The sequence below is a fragment of the Arachis duranensis genome, chromosome 10 (assembly GCF_000817695.3).
Source record: "Arachis duranensis cultivar V14167 chromosome 10, aradu.V14167.gnm2.J7QH, whole genome shotgun sequence".
In the NCBI taxonomy this organism is placed as follows: domain Eukaryota; kingdom Viridiplantae; phylum Streptophyta; class Magnoliopsida; order Fabales; family Fabaceae; genus Arachis; species Arachis duranensis.
The window spans coordinates 98,026,912-98,048,287 of NC_029781.3; the positions used below are offsets into that span (position 1 = coordinate 98,026,912).

Here is a 21,376-nt window from a genome sequence, read left to right on the forward strand (position 1 = left end):
TTACCTAACCTTTTTCTCTTATAGCTCACCTTCTTGGCAGGTGACGGCTGATCCACCGCTGCCCCTTTCTCAGCCACAGTATGACTACTCGAACCCTGCCGCTCCACATTCTTTGTTCGTAAAAATGCTCTCAAACTGTTCGAAGTCACCTTCGGAGCTTTTTCAACTATAGAAGAAACAGAATACAAATTAAGTCAACAATCAACCAACATGATATACAACAAAACAAAATAACAACTTACCAATATAACTCAACAATGCATCACTATCAGATTCCAACTCCAGAATTTCCACAACAGATAACAAACTTGAAGAAGATATATTGTTACCAAAAACTCTACCAACATCTCATTTTCATATTCCATCCTCTCCAACCCAATAATTTGCCTAGGTCTCGGAGACCAAAACAAGGGAAACCTTTCTAACAAACTGTCATCTACATACCACGAAAACTCATCAATAGCAACAGATACTTTCACAAACATCGACTTAAAACCCTTGTACGACGACTTATATAGACTAAAAATAGAACGACCAGGAGCACTAGCCAAGTTTACCCAACCCCCTTTCCTCACACCCTTACATTGAAACAACGCAAAAAACACTTCTAACGAAGGAACCATATCAAGACAATACATCAACACCTGGAAAGCTCTAACAAAAGTCCACGAATTCGGATGCAATTGAGAAGGCGCACACTTTATTTGCATAAACCCCACATTCAAACTCGGAAAAAGAAAATTTCACGTCCAAATCAACAAAAACGAAACTGTACATAAAGAGATATTCAAACCCCTCCCTGCGATAGTACACACGATCAGAAGAACAACATGGCAAAAATACAAGCTTAATACCACTACCCTCCCTAACCCATGCAGAAGACGAACCCAACTGAGCCAAACTACGCTCGTCATAAAAAACGGAGGCATACCCTTTAACCGATTCTGCCACCCATGCAAAAGGATCTCTAGGATCCCATACCCACACCTCCTCAACAATTTTATCCTCATCATCAGTAACCCATTTCTTTCCTCGACCCCTAACGCCCCTACCCACAACACTTTTCCCTTTTTCCATTAGAAAAAGCAGACCAACAGTATACACATAAAAATCGAGATAAGAAAGAAAACCTAACCTTTCTTGCTCATCTTCACGATTAATTCGAAAAACTGAAAGCAAACTAAGGTCCAACCTCTTTCAAAGCCCACTATAGACACAACCCTTCGAAACCCCCAAAAAAATTAGAACCGTTCATCTAACATACACACTTAATGATCGTGGACAGAGAAAGGAAAATCGCCTCGATTCATGACACACATTAATTACAGAAATCCCATTAAATTCCCACTCTCTCTTTCCCAACACACATCAGAAACAAAATTCAAATTTACCGCGAAAACATATCAAAACCTTCAAAAATAAAAATCGAACTATAGAAATCTATCAAACCAATCCCGAGGTATACCCAAACAACATCTGGTCCATCAATACCTCGGTATCCCCATCAAACCCCGGTCACCGGCTTTTAAGAAACACTAATAAACAAGGGTGACCTTAGGGGCTTACACTGATTTTGATTTCCAACTACAACTCAGCATAAGCTCACCCTGTTTATAGCTCGGCTTCTCAAAACAGGTCGACCTTGGGGGCTATAATCCGTCCCCTTCAAATCGGACTAAACCAACGACTTCGGAATCAGAATCAGCGAAGCAAGATAACATCCCCGCAGGTCTCTCCAACCAAGCTACCACAACTCCAACAGCCGAAATAATAGTATATACAAGTGACTAGCCGGTACGCAACTCATTCCAATTCTACTCTAAACTCTCTTACACTCATACTTACTTGAGCGTTGGAGTCTCTTTGTAGGTATCCAATGCCGCCTCCCCACAAAAAGACGACGTTCCACCCCCTTTACACCAAGGAAAGCTAGTTCAAATATCAACAGAACGAGCTATACTTCGGAGATCATTTTCACACAGGAACACTTTTAATTTGTAAAAAAATATTCAGTTAACTCTAATATTTTTATACTAGAAACGATCTCATTATAAAATTAAAAGCAGTATGAATCCAATTAAAAAAAAAATATAAAAATCTAATTACAAATTTAATAAAACTATAGAGACTAATAAAGTAATTAAACCACAAATATAACAAAATAAAATGTTATTGTAGTAACAAGTAGTTTTAATAATGGGATCTATAATATACCTCTTTTATGTCTAAAAATTATCATTTATAAGGTGAGATTAAATAAGCTTAATAATTCAACCTCAAAAACTAACTCTTGGATAAAAAGGAATATTTTACACTTATAAACTATCTAAATAAATCCTCAAATTTCTTTTTATAAATCTCTCAATTATATATACGTAGATCCACTAAGTTTTATTATTATACCTTTCTCCTTTTATTGTTTATAAGTTATTACCTAGGAAATACAGAGATTGACATAGATATACAGAATACAATATAATATAGAATATGTAGATACATAAATTTTAAATTCTTATAAGATATAAAAACAAAAAATATATATAAAATATAAATTATGTTTTAGATAAATTATAATGATATTTTAATATTTTATTGGTATTAAAATATAAATTAATTTTTTAAACTTTTTTAATATTTTTTAATTATATAAAATATTTTTTATTTTAATAATATATGTTAAGAATATAACTAGACATACTGATATTAATAATATTTAAATATATTTAAATGTATTTGACAAAACTTTTTTCATATTTTTATTAAGATATAATTAAATATAAAAAATATGTGTGAAACGAATATCAATAAATATTGTATTAAAAATATATCTAATACGTAGATATAATAGGAACGTAAAGTATCCGTGCTTTACATGTTATAACAATGGCATGCCTTGTAAAATAAATTAAGGTCGCTTAGCTTATACGTCCTTGTATTCACTTTGAACCAAAATCCATTTTTATACATCCCCACTCCGCCCACCGGCACTTGGCCGCATAACTATCCGAGCGGTGGTCCGCCGCTTGCCTTGGTGGCGTTTTGGCCAACAAGGTTGCAACTTGCAAAGACTAACCCTCACATGAATCCATCATTCATAATGGAAAACAATTTTGAGATTCTTTAAAAAGAAATAAAATTTGAGATTAAAAAAGTAGAACATGTGTAGTATTAAAAATTAAAGCGAAATTAGTATAACTATTAACCAAAATTAGTAAAGAGACGAGGATAAAAGTTGAATACACAGCTTCAAACTCAAACGAGGTGTATCCGCAGAAGATACGGAGAATAAGCATTAAAGAATTGCTCACCGTAGAGGAGAATCTTATGAACAACACTTGGTGGGGCTCCATATCTTTGGTCGAGTCTCATCAATGGTTTAATTGACATAAATTATATCAATAATTAATATTTCGAAGGCAATAAAAAATAGTATAAATAGTCTAAAATTATCTTATTTAGCATTCATTAATTATCACTAGAAAAATTATATAATTTTAGTTTTAATAAATATGTAATTACAGATATTATGTGTATAAAATTATAAATGTTATGTTATATAAGATAATTTTAGATATTATCTTTATTGAAATTATAATTAAACTGCTTTTTAATAATTAAATATATATTTTTTATTTTTATATAAAAGTTAAATTTTGTGTACCTTTTGTTGTTCACTTGTAATATTAATCATTTTTTTTTATAGTAATAACTACCTAAGTGTAGGGACGGACGCCTCGCCCTAATTATTTTAAAAAAAATTAATAGTAATAAGTTATTAAGTACGATTTAGTTTTTAAAAAAATTTATTTAATATTTATTCTAATATAAATAAAAGTTCAGTCAAATCTAAATATTAATAATTTTTAATATCTAAAAAGTAAGTAACAATATTAAAAAAAAATCTGAAAAGATATTATTGTTAATATTTTTTAATTAAATAAAATTTTTTAAATCCCATAAAGTGAAAATTTTTTTTCTTGTGAGCATTCTTCTTTATTTTATTTGGTATTAATTATTTCTGTTTCAACTACTATAATTGAGAGATATTTTTTAGCTATGAATATTATGAAGAATAACTCAAAAACAAAATGAAAGATAAATTTTTTACTAATTGTCTTTTAATTATATTGAAAAGAAAATTACTGAAAAATTTAACACAGATTCTATTATTGATGAATTTTATGATACAAAGAATCGATCACTTCGTTAATAAAAAATACATACATATTTTTTATACTTTAAAATGTATTCTTTATCGATATATTTTTATAATATATTTTACATTATATAATTTTTGGCATAATTTTTTAATCCCTGCCCAAGTGTACGTTAAAGTACAATATCATTGAATTTGCAATGCAATTCAGATTACAATTATAACATTAAATTATAAACCCAAATTTAAAATACAAATGTTAACTATCCAAAAAGTAATTTCTTATACCTCCTGTTGCTTAATTTAAAATTGAAAACGGAACATAAAGGGTGTATATAACAGTGAAAGAAGTTTATATTGCACAGGACACAAATGTGGATCGCGAGTGAAAGTGTGAAAGCCAAAGTCAATATCTGTGAGACAATGATGAAATTTTCATAAGAAAAAGGAACATGGATCCCATGACCAAGATTACCAATCCAACTACAGCTATAATTTATGTATTTTTTTTAAGGTTACTTAATTAAATGTCTTATGATTTCACTAATCTTGTAAAATTTGGTCTTTATAATTTTAAAATTTATAATTCAGTTGTGTCTATATTTTTATAATAAGTGATTTTATTACGATATGATGTCAAAACTTAATCTTATTCTAATAGGTAGAGAGATATAAATAGTTATATACTTAATATATCTTAGATTACACAAGCTTTTTTGGATTTGAAATATGGATTTTGTATATGGTTTTTGTCCCTTTTGTTTGTTTTATGTAAAACTCTTTTTTTAGGGTAATAATAATCCAACTCTCTAAATTTTTTAATCATAAAAATTTTGGTAAGATATTATAAAATTATGAAAAAGTATAAGGAACCAAAAGTTTATCAGCCAAAAACTAAACAAAATTACATTAATTTATATTAATAATTAATTAATTTTAATTTTTTTAAATTCAAAATTTAAAAAAATTTAAATTGATTAAGTAAACCTAATTAAAACCTATAAAAACCTTCCTCTTTTTTCTCACATTAACCTATTCACTTCCAACAATCACAAATTCGAAAATTATATAAAAGAACATCCATTTAATATGAAAAAGAAACATTCTGATACTTAGTAGAAGAAACATCAATATATATTAACTCGTAGAGATTTTTAATTCATCCAAAGGTATTTGGCTGGGTTTTAGCTGATATGCTTTTGGTTTCTTAGTTTTACTCTAAAATTATTTATTTCAATATTTTAAATTGGTAAATACTAGATATATATAACACAATGAGAAAAGAAAAAAAAATGTGAATAAAATCTAGAGAGTAAAATATACGTTTTATTCTTAACGTTTTTAATGTACTAATGAGAATATATAATACCTAATTACTTGACATAATCATCACATATTTGTTAGTAAATTATATAAAAAAAATTTAAAGGTATCTAAATTATTTTTATATAATAAAAATGATACATTTAAAAAATATTTTTATATAATTTATTAACAAATATATATTACTGACTATAATTTTTATTTTTAATAAAATACATTATTATATTAAATTGAGTCTCATAAACGTTAAGGAAACTAATACACTTTACCCGATCTAAACTATATCAATATACACCCAAAAAAAAAAAATCCTTTAAATCACAGAGCATCCAGCATCGGTTATGTCAACTTTGCTATCATGCCATAGTCATACATGCTACATACACACAACATTATAAAAGTCTCATAAAGCAACCCAGTAAAGAAAGTTTAAAAATCCAATTTCAGTTTTCACTCCAAAACACACAACAAAATTAGAACCATCAGCCCAAAAAAACAAACGCAAAAAAAACAAAAAATGAAAGAAAAAAAAAACAGCTTGATCAACACATTCTCACGTAATGCCGCCATTGGCCACCCTATTCTCAAAGAGAAAGTATAAGGAGTTAATAGAATATTTGTACAATGTGTATAATAGAGGTTTAAAGAGTATTAAAGATATAAACATTAGTGTTACCTTTTTTTATCAGTTGAAATTTTTGAAATAAGTGGTATCATGACATAATATTAGAATTCTATATCTAAAAAATCAAGAGTTCAATTCTTAATAAATCCCAAAATTAATTTAAATTTAGTTTTATGACACCATTGGCTCTTAATCAAGTCCTTACTATTTAGCTACTAATTTTTTCTATCGATAATAATATTCTGTTTCTTTTAATGTCTTTAAACAACACATTCAATTTTAACATTTTTAAGAGTGTAGAAATCCAATTGCAAATTTTTAAATTTAGGAGCCTAATTACAATTAAATAAAATAATAGGAGAACTTGTAAATTAGTTTAATCTAGATAGTTTGTTTTGGGCTTAAATCACGGGGGTCGTCATCACTAGGTCAAGATACTTTCTCATTTTAGAATTCAAAATTAATAAAGTTGATCGTTACTGTTTTTCTCTCAATTATTAGTGGGTTAAGTTCATCACCATATATATATACTAACAGCCAAGTGTATTTGCACAATCACTCAAAGACACCATTAATTATTGAGTTTTGAAGATGATGTGGTTGTCAAATTAGTATTATCGCTTATTTTTCTTGCTTGACAGAGTATTATACTTTTATCATTGGATATTAGGCGTGAAACACTTAATCAATTCTCCTATGTAAGATTCATTTCGCATGTTGTGGTGGATTAATTCTCAGTCTTCTTTTGAATATTTTTTTTTTCTTGTTCATATAAACAACTTGTTATTATTTGAATATCACAATCACATTATCTCAATTTCCCAATAATCATTACGAAAAGGAAAAAAGAAAAAGAACTTGCATTGTGTGCAGTGCTTTCATTTAAACCCACCTAATCATGTGTCTCATACAATTAGTTTTTTTTTTTGTTTTAAAATTATTCTTTTTCTTATATTAATTTTAAATTATAGGATAAAGTATATTTTTATCCTTAAAATTTATCTAAAATTTTAAAATACTTCTAAATTTTATTTCTATTTGTATCACAAATTTTTTATTTACATCAAATGTATATATTATAAAATCTAATTTTTTAAGAATTTATGATAAATTCAGCAACAATTTCATAAGAATGGCTCTAAATTATCGAGTGTTATTATTAAATTAGTCTCAAACTTTTTTAAAATTTAGCCAAAATTATATTTAATACAAACAAAAAATTTCTAAAAGAAAACAAAATTTAGAAATATTTTAAAAAATTTTAATACATTTTTAGTGTGAAAAATATACTTTATCTTATATTTTAATTGGTTTGAGAAACCTGTTTGGGTTATATATGAATAAATAAGTTGAAATTAAGTTGTCCCCACTTTTTTTTTTGGTTTTTCTTTATCATCAATTTGCCATGACTAACGAGTCTTCGATTCCACATTATGTATTAGCCAGTAAAAGAGAGGACGATGAACAGTTTAATGTGTGGGGTTGCGTTCAAATTGCCTAACCTAGCATGCATGCTAAGGTATTTATTTATGGAGCAATGATAGCTGAACTGACGAAAATGAATTTGTTACCATTTTATAGAGAGGGTAGTAGTTGAATGTAATATTTAAAAACCGTTAGATGATTTGATAAGTTTGATTAAATTATCATTTAACAGTTTTTAACTAACTTTATATAAAAATAACTGTATGTGAGTGTTCACGAGTAAGATCATATATTTGTTTCTCTCTGTATTTTATTTTAATGTTTTTGTACAATTAAAAAAATTAATTTAAGAAAGAAAGAATATAAAAGAAAATTAAAAATTAATAAATATAAAAATAATATTTAATTGAATATTTTAGATTATATATAAATTAGGAAATATAATATATAGTTCTGTAATATATTAAAAGAAACATAATATATAACAAAAAGCAGTTTAGTCTCGTGGTAGCCAATTTTTTTATTATTTTTTACTATATCTTTTAATTCGACAGACTAAAGACTAATTTGCAGTGGATCTGACATCCATTTAAGAAGTTATCGCTGGCTTATGAGTTGCCATACATAAAGTGATATACAAACCCCCAACATTTATTTAAATAAACGAGTGAATTGAACACTCAACTAACTTAAATTGGTTTTAGTGATAGTCAAATTGCTCTCTATTCCTCTGTTTGTTTCCAAAGTATCAACACATAGAGCTGCAAGTTGATGCCATAAATGACTTGAAAGTTGAAACTGTCAAAGAATTTGATAAATAGGTATTGGACTATTGGTCCATGACACATAACTATAAAGGAGTTATTGCGGTACCTCCTATTGTAGTTGAAAATTTGCCACATATTTCATGAACTAAAATGAATTCTTAAAATTTAAAAAACTTAAGGACGAATCTTAAACCACCATATAAAGAAGGGTATGTAACAATTTCCAAATATAAATGTTCACTACTCAGTGAGGTTTATAAGCACATAACATGGAAGCTAAAAAGGAAAATTAAAAGAAATAGAAGAACATTGCGGGGCATGATATGAAGGGCATCCTTCGATGCCGTAGACAAAGGAAATAGCCCTAATTAATGGATGCTGAGACATCCAACTGCAATTTGGCCTTTGATTTGTTATTTCTTGAAAAGATTTTCCAGGTTCGGTCTTTATCTAAAACTGAATTCGTTTGTGTTCACAGCTAAAAAGGACATGCAACTGCACATGCAATGTCAAATATCAAAACAAAATATCGACACTTTTTCCTAATATGCCCAAGCATATTTCATAATTGATATTTAGGCCTCGCTTTATATTTTAACAACTTATTTTATAAGTATAAAAAAAGATTAACAAAATTAAGGATGCTATGGTAGCTATTTCTGTTATGGTAATGAAATATTGATTGAGTTGCTACCAGATGTTTGGAAAATCAAGGAGTTAAATTCAACCAAGAAAAATGAGTTCAATTCATCTCTGGTTTGTTATCAGATAGTATCATTAGAAGCAGGGCAGTGGGAGTGGTGATCGAGTGCTATTGCAGGGTGTAGTGAAGTCGAGAGGGAGGTTGTGGCAGCAACGGCTACTGCAGAAGAGGAGTGGTGGACAATGTGACTGGAGCAATCACTGGTAATGACGGAGGAAGAGGACTGAGGTCTGCTGGCAAGGTCAATCAAATCAGGAGACGCAGGGAAGGGTGGGTGTGGGTGTCAACGTAGGGGTGGTGGCCGGTGCTGGTGGCCGGTGCATTTACACCTTTACAAAGGATCCTAAAACAAAATGACCATCAGATTGATTTTTGTACTCCCTTCAAAGTTTCATCTTTTAAAATTGTATGGGTAACCAAATTTAATCTTCCTCACCCCATACCTCTTTCTCTCAATTGTTTTGTTAAATCTAATCTTCTACCATTTAACATTTTCTCAGGTGTTTTCTCTTGGTCCATTTAAAAAGTGTCCAGTGAAATATCACATTTGACAAAACAATAATTGAGAAGATCCATTCTGGATGAGAGATGAGAATAAGTTTAACCAAAAAGTGAATTGTAAATAAGTGGCCTGTGCACAAGTTTTCCACAAATGCATAGTTTACATTGTTTAGGGCAGATGCAGCATACAGAAAGAGAACAAAAAAGCCCAGCAAGCAGTAAGTATTATACTCGGCAAAGCGTGGATAAATAGGAGGCATTATCAGACACTGAAATTACAGTTGAGACAGAATTATGAGATTCAACTAGAGATGTTAAAGGGGAAAACTTTTCTATCAGAGTGCAACGGATTCTCACTCGGCTAAATTATAATCAACTAAAGTAAGGTTGATGAGCAGGAGGTGATGCACCAGCAATTGGGCTGGCTTGCATAAGAGGCGACGAAGCAGGAACTGAAGGTGAAGCACCACCGGGTTGCAAATTCACATTCAATGGAATCCCAGGCTGAGTGATTCCCATGGAACTTGCATTATGAACAAGCGGATTGCTCTGAGCAATAGGTGAGGATGCGGCAGCAGTAGGATAAGCAGGAGTTGGAGGAGCTGCATAGGTATGACTGGGATACGTACCGGGTGCAGATACATAGCTCGGCGTAGCTGTCTGCTGGGCTGGATCCCAAGATAGCATTTGTCCTCCGGGAACTTGACCTTGTAATGCAGGGGCAGTACCAGGATACATAGGACCAGCCTGAGGATTCTGCCAAGGTACTGCAGGAACTTGTGGCACTGTATAGTCTCTACTTTTGTCGCTGAAGGCCTAAAACCAAAAAACAATAAATTAATCTTTATTTAATACTAACATCAGATTCAGTGATACTGATAGTCATTCAAAATTTCAAACATTAAAAATAAAATAGCTATGAAAGGTCAATCAAGTTTTGAGAAGCATACACTTCAGAACCATTTCTGATCAAGAAAATGTCCACATTTCTTCTAAGATTATCTTTATCTTTAATCCCCCCATTTTCTCATATTCTCCCCTCATGAACATAACTCTAAACACATTTTTTATACCTTCACATTGAGATCAGTATGACGAGAGTATGTTAGATGAAGCTTACAATAGCCACCATCATATATGCAATGCCCCTCCAAAGCTTCCTTGGCCGTTGCCGCTGTTGTGACAACTGAAAAACCAAAGGTCAGGCATGGTGAATACACATTAGGTTATCTCTTAATCCATAAGGTTGAAAAGCTCTGATGTTGCAACATTCATGGGTTTTCAACAATCTGATAAGTAACTACCAAAAACAAAAAGGCCTAAAATGCTAATCTCTAGGATTTTGGAGAAGCTTCTGGAAATTTGTATTTTTTTCAATAATAATAATAATAACCATAACCATTTTGTATAATTGAGTTTGATTCAAGCCTATCGAGCTGTTATTCATATGTTGAACATGGCATGTAAAAGGACCCTAATTCTACAAGACAGCCAGAGTAAAACAGAAAGAGTGATAACATAAGAGAAATACAACAAAAGACTGTATAACAAAAAACAGAGGAAAAAAGGATAAATACCAGGATATTGAATTAGTGCCTGAGTTTGGCCATTCTTTTCGAAGATAGCAATTTTCTGCACAGTACCAAATGCAGAGAACACCTGCAGCAGATATGCCAGAAGCATTGAGCATAAATCAAATACAAATCTGAAAACAAAACAAAAAATGAGAAATGTGAAATACCAAATTCTAACCGTGTGAAGGACATCTACAGTGACAGCATACTGCATATTTTCAATTGAAGCCAAAAGCACGTTACTCTCGGGTTCTATCTTCTTCCCATCAGGACCTACAACAGGCTGAAGATGATAAATTGTTAACACACTAAAACAACACAAAACACATTATTTACGGTAAAAGGAGGGGGTGGGGGATTACAACATACCTGTAATGCCCCATCTATGGCAGTATGATTAACAGGAAGCATGGGATTTGTGTAGTCCCTACAAAGACAAATAATAATAATAACAACAACAACAACAATAACAACAATAATAACCAAGCATTGACATTAGACTAAACCTAATAAAACATTTAGAAAATGGAAATTTAATTGCCCATGATCAAACGATGTCATGCATGAATTAAAGCTTAAAAAGAATTGTGTTGAACATTTCTTTAATCATAGACTACGAAAGATGACCATCAAGAAAGCACAAGAGAGATCAGACAACCTGTTAATTCTAATTCTGAAAATGGAAGGATAGTAAAAATAGAAGATGCTACTTCGGATCTCAAGCTTACAGGATTATTCAAATTTATGGTTCACTAACAATTATTCAGTTTTGCAGTCACCCAGATCAAATTTTATCAACATAGTTGCCCTCCAAGCTGCAAGAATAATAAAAAAATTCAAACATATGGATTCAATGAAGAGGAATCACAGATGTTTCATTTCTTAATTCATTTTTTCCAGAATCCAGAATGTACTGTGTATCATAAAACCAGGATTTAAACACACTTTTATTTTGTCAAGGATTTAAACTTTTGAAACACCATTAAAGAAGAACTCTGCTTTCAACTGATTAAAGAACTAAGTTAAACTGGAGGTTATATATTACTGTAAGACAGTAAATCAAATAAAGGCAGTTGTGCATTCTTGGCATCAAAATTGTTACCAAAGATGGAGAGGCCATGAAAATACTGTCAATATATTTTTGTCAAATAATAATAATAACAATGTCATTATATATTACTCTCCAGTCCACTTTCTGATGTGATCAAACAAATTATCCACAGTCCACACTGCAGAAAGTTTAGCTAGTGGAATCAATGGCTTCAGAGAGAAAAATAGTAATTTCATAATTAAGATAAGAATTCCATTTTAATATTCAGAAAAAGATCAAGAAAACTACTTAGGGGTCATCAGAACACAACTATAATTTACCTATAAAGCTGTACAGACATCTACATGAAAAAAATAACAAATATCAAATATCAATTAGCAGACAAGAGACACAATGATGGGTTTTATATGCAAGGGCTTTCACATTCTATCAGAGGTCACAGAGTACATATCTGCCCAACCCCAATAAAAAAAAGGATCCAAAAAAATAAATAAGTAAATAAAAGGAAAATGAAGTATAAACACCACAGAGGACCAATGTACGATAGTTGTCTTGAATCCCTATCCCTACCTGCTGCGATTAGATTGAAATTTGATATTGAGATCTCTGTGAGCTGAGTATGAGATACGCAAGTGACAAGCACCAACATGCTCTGGTAACAAGTATCTGGATAAAATGCATAAGAAAATCAACAATTTTATGATTCACCAACCTATCACCATTCCTGATTATGGGGTGAAGAAGAAAGCATGAAATTTAAAAGCGCTACTTGCCTAGGTATGCTTCTTCCATCCAGTGCGTTCCTAGCAGCAGCAGCAGTATCAGCATCAGTGTACTGAATCAGAGCCTGCAAACAGAAACACAGGGTTAATACTGGCAACGACACATCGAAAGAAGTGCGATTTACAAATTCGCCAACCTGAAAACCTGCAGTCTTTTCAAATGTAGCTATCTTGTGTACAAAGCCAAACGCAGAAAACACCTGTTCAAATAATAAAGAACTTGTTCACTCGTATATTTCTTTTCTTTATTTTTAGTTAAAAGAAAATACGATCATAGTAGGAGAGTATATGATCTGAAACCCTCCCAAACAATGAGATCAGAAGATGTGAAAAAGCGATAAGTAGTCCCAAAAGGATAAATAATAAGTTCAGAATGACACTTACCAAGTGAATAACATCAATGCTGACATCTCCAGCTTCCACCCCTTCAATCGTTACCAACAAGACATTACCAGGAACATCCCCAGGGCTTTTGTTGTTGACAATTTCATGTCTATTAGAATATTGAATGTAAACAGTTTTACCACGAACTTGAGCAGGCTCGGAAGATGAAGCATAATATGAAACCATTGAAATGGCTTGATTTAGATCCGCCTGAGAAAGCATTCATAATTGAGAGCTTAGAATCATGAGTAGGAAAAACAAAATGACCAAATCCAGGTGTCTTTGAATATTCATACACAAGAAATTTGTCAGTTGTCACAACACACAAATCTAATCAAGGTAAAAACACAAAGTAAGTAAAGGAAAGCTTAGCGAATTCCATGATCAATAGCAAAAACTAACTTCATTAGATGAGGAACTATCAAACTGTAAAAATTACCAACCCTTTGATTAACTTCCTTCATCTTCCAAATCTAAACATTTCTTCCTATCATATTTAAAATTCTTTATCAACAAATTTATTTACTCTTTTAATCTTCACAAAATAGTCTCTAGTCCAATCTCTTGAATACCTAGGAGCAATACTTCAAAACATCTACCACAGCAGTATCAGTTCTCATTGTTGTTATATTCCTTCTAATCTCAATTGAAGTTTTTCATGAAATTATAAAATATATCCGAATTATTATTTTTTTGTTATCGTCTGTCGTATCCTTATATTATTAAATATAGAAAAGAATAATAGCTTGCACCATCGGGTATCTATATCCTATCAAGCTCAAAATCTTAAGCAGACATGATTAAAACCCTAACCCTAAAAAAACCAGAGAATTGAATGCGGAGAAAGCAAAAAGGAGCTTACAAATTCGACAAAAGCCTGGTTGCGATTGGCGCCAACATTGCACTTAGTGTTAACGATCTTGCCGAAGGGTCTGCAAAGCTCAACGAGCTCGTCATCGGTGCACTCCCATGGAAGGTTGCGAAGGTGGAGAACCTTCGAAGGGGTTTGAGTGTACCGAAATTGGTGTTGTGTTGACGTGGACATTTCGACGGATTGAAATCCGAACGCAGTTTTTGGGGACGAGAGGGAGAGTTCTTCACTTTTTGGTGGTGTTTGGTCGAGAAAGTGTTCGGTGGATTTTCCGGGAATTTTTTTTTCTTTTTTCCGGGGGAGAGAGTGAGGGATTGGGAAAAGTTTTTGTGAGACCACAGATAGAAACGTTGCAGGGGATAATAGAGATTTGCTGCCACAGACGATGAATGATGATGATAGTGATTAGAAGGTCTCAGACTAAGGTTTGATTTGATAAAGTTTTTTGACGGAGTGATTGTGTTCGTTAGCAAATCAAAAATATCATCAACTTGTGAGTTTTTAGAAGACAAAAATATTTTTAAAAACTTTTAAAATTAATTTATATTTATTAAATTATAATTTTTAAAAATAAAAATTTTACTAAAACAAACTTCAGTAATTTGTTTTAAACTGTTTGATTGTATTATATCTTCAGTTATTTAATTTTTTATTTTATTTATATGCTTGATATTTATTTAACATATTTGGTTTTTATTATTTAGAATTTGACTATTAATTGTGTAAAAAATAAATTTAAATAAAAATTTTAAAATTTGACCACTAATTGTGTCAAAAAATTGAGAAAAAAATTGAACTTATTATCGGATTTACCGGAAAAAAAAAATTCGACGGTAAATTTGTGGGAACAAAATAGTTTAGTGCCAAGGTTATTGTAGAAAAATTTGCCAGTAACTATCATCAGATATTTGTAGCTTCAAAATCAAATTTCGACGCTAAATCCGCCACAAGTTACCGGCCAACAGCAAAATCCGACAATAAACAGTTACCAACGAGGTTTATATCGTCAGATTATTTTTCGTTTTTTTACCAGTAAATCTAACTATATTTATCATTTTTCTTGTAGTGAAAACAGTAAATGCATAAGGAGAATTTGAGATACTAGAAAAAGAAGGTACAACAACATTGATAAACTTGTAGATTCTACCATTTTTATACTCTTACAGCAAAATCTCATTAGTATGTTCACATTTAACTAAACAAATTATAGCATGAAACTCAAAATATACCTCATTATCTTCTTCAAATTTACATACACTAAGAAGATTCTTTGTAATTTCATATCTATTAAAAAAATATCTTTTAGAGTCAGAAGCATATAACGGCGAATAACCAATATTTAAAATTCCAAAACCTAATCCATTGCCAATTTGTACTAGATCAGGTCTTGAGTATTCTGAAGAACTTATAAAGGTTGATGAACTTGGGGTCACATGTTGTGAGGTTCCAGAATACCATAATGAATTTAATACAATAGATGGTATTGTCATAAAAACAGTTGGATTATAAAAGAAAGAAAGAGGTGATGGTGAAGTGTTAGTATTAGGGTTTGAAATCTGAGATGCTATAGAGGAAGAGGAGGTAGAATTTGCATATGGAATAGAATGGATATTGTTTAAAGATTGGGAAAGAGGTGAAATATTTTTATTAAACCTGTTAAAACAATGCCATGCAATATGGTCATGGGAAGGAGGAGGAATGTTTTGATTAAACCTATTAAAGCAGTGCCATGCAATGTGATCAAATCGCCCACAAACTTGGTACTAAGGTAGATTTTATGTGAAGAAAGATCTGCATGCACGATTAACTCTGCCACCACAACCTTTTCTTGGAGTGAAACCTCTACTAGACTTTGATATTAAAGCAAATTAACTTTGTGTAAAATTAGCTTGCATGATAGAAGATTCAAATTTTTTGAACTATCATCAACTTCACAAAGACGGAATAATTTATTTTTAGAGTTTATTGTATGAATTAATGTTTGATATTCATCACTCAAACTTTTCAAGAAAGCATTTACATATTCTTCAAGAGTAAGAGGTGATCCCAAGACTGTCAATAAATCTATGATACTCTTGATTTTAGAAATGTAATCAGAAGCTGCCAATCCATGTTTCTTGTTGGTTTTGATTTGTGCCTTGAGATGTTTAACCTTATATTTGGTGGATTCAGCAAAATATTCTTCAATTTTGTTTTACATCTTATAATTGAAAGAGATTCCTACCATTTTTTTCTTAAATTAAGTGTCCATAGAAGCTAAGAACCAGGATTGTAGATTATAATCATCTTGTAACCATTGCTTGTAACGAGATGATTCTTGGCCAAGAAGTTGGTCTTCAGAATTAGCAAATCTTGGAAGAATTTGATCTTTGTAAAGATGATCCTCCAAGTTTTAACCTTGAATCGCAAATATGACTTATTGTTATCATGTTTTATGGTTGCGTTTACCAAGCTTATCACTGATGGAGTTGAATGGACTGGAATTAAATTGTGGTAGGAAAGAAAAACTATAAGTATAATGGTTATATCTAATCTACACCAGAATTTTTAGAATTAAAATTTGTTGAATTTTCAGATTTAAATTTGCAAATATCTCATCATGATTTTGTGAAATGAGAAACTCTTAATACCATATAGAAACTCTAATATGATTTTCTTAAGAAAGAAGTAACCAGTGCACAGTGAATAAAAGAAAAAGAAGATAATATACACAGAAAGGGAAACAATGAAAACTGAAGCTAGAGAATAGAATGAACACTGAAAATAAACATAATGTTTTGTGTATTAGTGAGTGAATTCAAATCACAAATAAAGACAGAGAATGTCCTATATATAACGCTCAAGTCAGTGTCCGTACGAAAGTGACCATTAGGGGTAGGGTAGGTGACGTACCTCTGAGGAGGGGTATGCTCTCCCTTATATAGTATGTGCTCGAGTGGGTCCCACATGAGCAGACGTTCTTTCCTGGAAGCTTCCTTCCAGCTGTTCAGGTGCTATGACCAGGAGGAGAAAAGAAGGGGTTTGCGGGTTGGAGGACCCGTCGGGTCGTTGCCTCGGTACTCGGACCTGACTCACTAATGGGTCCGGCTGGAACAATGCCCCAACATGCCAATCACGAAGCTAGACGGTGATTGGCGCGTTCGTGCCACTCGCTTCTTCCATGGTCGAGCTCTCTTTAAGGCAGGAATCCGTCAATGGAGACCGCGACCCCGTGCGCGTGTATTGCCCCTACTCGTTGCTTGGTGCGTCGCTTCAAACTTTGCACTGAGCATTTAATGCTCATTATGATTGATTTGAAAACTCAAGAAAAAATACTATTATGCCCCTGTCTTTTCGCGCTCCCTCTCTGGCGGTTACCATTCTGCCTCTCTCCAAAACTTCCTTTATTCTTCATTTCTCATTCATCACCACATTTGCTTCTATTTACTATTTTGTTCTCTGAATAACTCTCTGCGGGACTCTGTGCCCTCTTCTTTATTTGCTTCCTTCCTATTTCCTGCATATTTTCCTAGTAAGTGTTTCATGCTCCCTTTGCTATTTTACAATTCTGTGATTGTTGCTTTAGTTATTTTTGTCGATCAACGCGTGTTATTTTTGGTTCATGTATGCTTGAATTGACGTAGCCTACGTTACATAGTTGCTAGGGGGTACCATTTAGGTGTTTGTTTCTTGAATCTAGGCTTTAGATTAGCGTAAGCATCATGGATTAGCAGCGTGATTAGTTGGAGCTCCATTTTTATTTATCCTCCGAGTTTACGACCTCCCGGTTTGACTTGAGTGGTGTTCCCACTATAGCTATGGCTCAACCACCGGCGCCGAAAGTCATTGATTTTTACGCTTGGGTAACCTCGGATGTGAAGGATACGTAGTCTAGGATAACCAAAGAGGAGCTCCAAGCATTTCAAGATTCCGGTTCCTTGTGTGGGGAGGTTTGGAGGAGGCAAACTACTAGGTCTACGTTCCTAGCGATCGGGAGCATGTTTGTCATAAGAACATGGCGACCCCCCGGGTAGTCGATTGGTTGTGGGTCTATAAAACATTGTTTACTACCCTGGGCATCCGACTTCTCTGTTCTCCCTTTGTGATATCTTTGTTAAGTCACTGCGAATCTGCGATGTTGCTCCTTCGCAACTCTACCCTAACAGTTGGGCCACGACCCGCTGCTTTGAGTTGGTGTGCGAATATCTGGAGCTCCCGGTCTCTGTGAACGTATTTTTCTATCTCTTCTTTTTTAACAAACCCTTCCTGTGAGGGTAGAACGAAGAAAGGCGCGGCGAGGATCTTTGGGCTTTTTGAGGACTTATTCCACGGCTTCAAAAGCACATTCTTTAAGGTCAGGCCAGTTTAGGGTTACCATCAGTTCTGGCTGACCCTGGAAGGAGAGAGGCGGATCCCCACCTATTGGATCTTTGAGGCTGGCTCAGACTACTTAATAAAGGTGACTTATGATGGATTACACGAGGAGGACCACCGGATTGCCGACATCTTATTGGCGATCTTTGGCCCTTGAAACTTAATCCCCATTTATTACTGGGTGATCGGGAAATTAATTGAGCCCATATCGGTAGGTTATTCCCCCATTCTTCTGATTAATCTTTCCTTTTTGTTTCCTTGGGAGTTTCTCATTAAAAACTTGGTTCCTGACTTTTTTACTTGCGTTTTTCTTGTAGTTTCTATGGCTGACGGGAAGACTACCATGGCGGAGCTGATGGCCCACTTTCTTGACGAGAGCGATGACAACGACTCCTCAGCGACCTATCCAGAGGTCCCGGCTCCCAATGTCATCGGCGAGGGTAGTGGTCGAATTGCAGCTGAGGATCAAGGTGATTCCCAGCCTTCTGGTAGCGCCCAACCCGATCATCCTCCGAGGGGTGTTGTGGAAGAGCCAATCCAAGAGTAGGGGATTGGTTTTGAGGCTGAGCCTAACTTGACCATCGTTTCCAACCCCAAGAAACGAAAAGGTCCTGTCAGAAAGACCTTGACAGTGATGGAGAGGAGCTTTGATGCCAGCCATTTTATTGATTCCCATCTCCTCCCGGGGACTGAGGAATTCTTTCAGGAGGAGGACCTCGCCGCTCAGGCGAAGTGGACTTATCGTAGTCTCCTCCGAACCGCAGCCATTGCCCGAAAGGTGGAGCCCGTTCTGGCTCAGTGTCAGGCTCTAGAGGGAAAACTTCGCGCTTCTCAGAAGGACATCGCTGAGTTGAAAACCCAACTCACCGATGAAGAGAAGAGAGCGGAGGAAGACGCTTCCGAGATCAACAGGTTGGTAGAGCGCGACCTCACTGTCTCTAATGAATTGAACACTGCTCGGGGACAAGCCGTTTTTGCTAAGGCCAAAGTTAAAGAGCTGGAGAAAAAAAATTAAAAGAGTTGGAGGAGAAGCACAGCGAGGTCGAGAGGTCGGCCCAGGTTGCTCAGCAAGAGGTCGCTTCTCTGAAGAAGAAGAATAAAGACCTTGTAAGGGATGCCAAGAAAGTCGTCAAGGCTACCGAGGACGGGATCAAAGCCCAGGTTGTTGTCCTATCTCCTGATCTTGATACTTCCTTGATTGGTGCTTTCAAAATGGTTTAGGACGGCAAGATTGTGGACACCCCCCAAGAAGTCAGTGTCCATACGAAAGCGGCTATTAGGGTTAGGGTAGGTGACATACCTCTGGGGAGGGGTAGGGCCCTCCCCTTATATAGTTTGTGCTCGAGTGGGTCCCACATGAGCAGACCCTCTTTTCTGAAAGTTTCCTTCCAGCTGTCCAGGTGCTGTGACCAGGAGGAAAAAAGAGGATATTTGCGGGTTGGAGGACCCCTCAGATCGTTGCCTCGGTACCCGGACCTGACTCGGTAATAGGTTGGGCCGGAACAGTTAGATAATATACTTTAAATATGTATAAACTCTTTATTTATAGTATTTTAAAGATGAATTTGAGAGACTAAAATATATAAATCTATGCTAAATATTTACAGAATCTTACCTGAATATGATCTCAATTTCGCCTTTTATGAGCTAGTATGTCCTTGGGAGAAATGTTGATAAGTTGGCCAAAGTCCAACCTTGAGGGTTGGATCGTAATAAACCTATATTTCTTTTTGCATCTCTCTCTTTCTCATCAGGCGCTCTCTCTATTTGAGATTTCTAAGCTATTAGATTTATCGAATTGGAATATTTTTGGCATAATATGGGCGTAAAAAAAATAATAAGCCCAAGTATGACGGATTTAGAAAATTTTGACAGTGAAAATAAAATATAAAAAATATTGTGTGTACACTAAAAATTAGTCACAAAATTAATAACAATATATTTATGTTATATTTAATATTTATTTTATATTTTAATATATGAATGATCGGTGCTAATTCTTTGTGTACACTTAACAAAGTTGACAAACTATAAACATAATACGATAATAACTTTTATAATTATATTTTGTTATTGTAAAATTTGATTAATCTTTAAATTATCTAACTAACAAATTAAAAATACTAAAATAGTAATTTAAATAATAACATATAATTTAGAATATTATAGATTTTTTATAATATTTATAGCTAATTTTTTTTAATTAATACAGACAAACAAAATTAAAATTAATTTTTTAAAAATATCAATAAATAAATAATATTTTTTTGAATCTTAACTAATTTTATAATAATTTAATTTAGTAAAACTAAATTTAATCATTTAGTAGGGACAAAAAAATATTATCTTTATATACTGTTTACAAATTTTTCAAATGGTAATGGAAGCACTTACCCACAACTTCCTTAGTAAATCCGTCCCTGCATGTTATCTTTGCATAATAAGTATTCTATTTGATCTTTCAAAGATCTGACTTGGGTCATATATTTATTAATTACTAAAGATATCATATTTCATCAATTGACGTTTCTATCTCGTGACATACTGGAATACGAATGCCTCCACAATTGAACCATTACTCCACATGGAGACGAAGATTCCATTACTCCAAGGAACCTTTGAAGTTTCAACGGTATATATAGAACCACTTTAATTTAAAAGAGTATTTCCGTTTACACTCCATTTTTTATTACTATCTAATTAACTATATTTATCTATATCTATACGCATAGAATTATTTTCTATTTATTAAAATATCAACTTAAATATAAAAAGAGAAAATAAAAATGAGTGAATATCTCAATATAATTAGTAATTGCAAATTGAGTATACAAATATTATTTCTCTCCTTTTTTTTTAAA

The 21,376-nt window shown here is 33.0% G+C and overlaps 1 protein-coding gene across 2 annotated transcripts; it reads right to left on the reverse strand.

Moving 5' to 3' along the window:
* Window positions 1-9,615: 9,615 nt before the first annotated feature.
* LOC107471204 (polypyrimidine tract-binding protein homolog 1) lies at window positions 9,616-14,635 on the reverse strand. 2 transcript variants are annotated; one of them, XM_016090649.3, is made up of 10 exons: window positions 14,154-14,634; window positions 13,292-13,501; window positions 13,045-13,107; window positions 12,899-12,972; window positions 12,696-12,791; window positions 11,444-11,501; window positions 11,253-11,357; window positions 11,078-11,159; window positions 10,574-10,686; window positions 9,616-10,316 (listed from the first exon to the last, which is right to left on the reverse strand). In XM_016090649.3, exons 1-10 carry the CDS (start codon window positions 14,334-14,336, stop codon window positions 9,873-9,875), a joined length of 1,428 nt encoding a protein of 475 aa, XP_015946135.1. In that variant the 5' UTR covers window positions 14,337-14,634; the 3' UTR covers window positions 9,616-9,872. The 2 variants fall into 2 exon arrangements, with proteins under 2 accessions (XP_015946135.1, XP_015946136.1); XM_016090650.3 differs by having other exon boundaries at window positions 10,151-10,316; window positions 10,621-10,686; window positions 14,154-14,635.
* Between the last annotated feature and the right edge of the window lie 6,741 nt (window positions 14,636-21,376).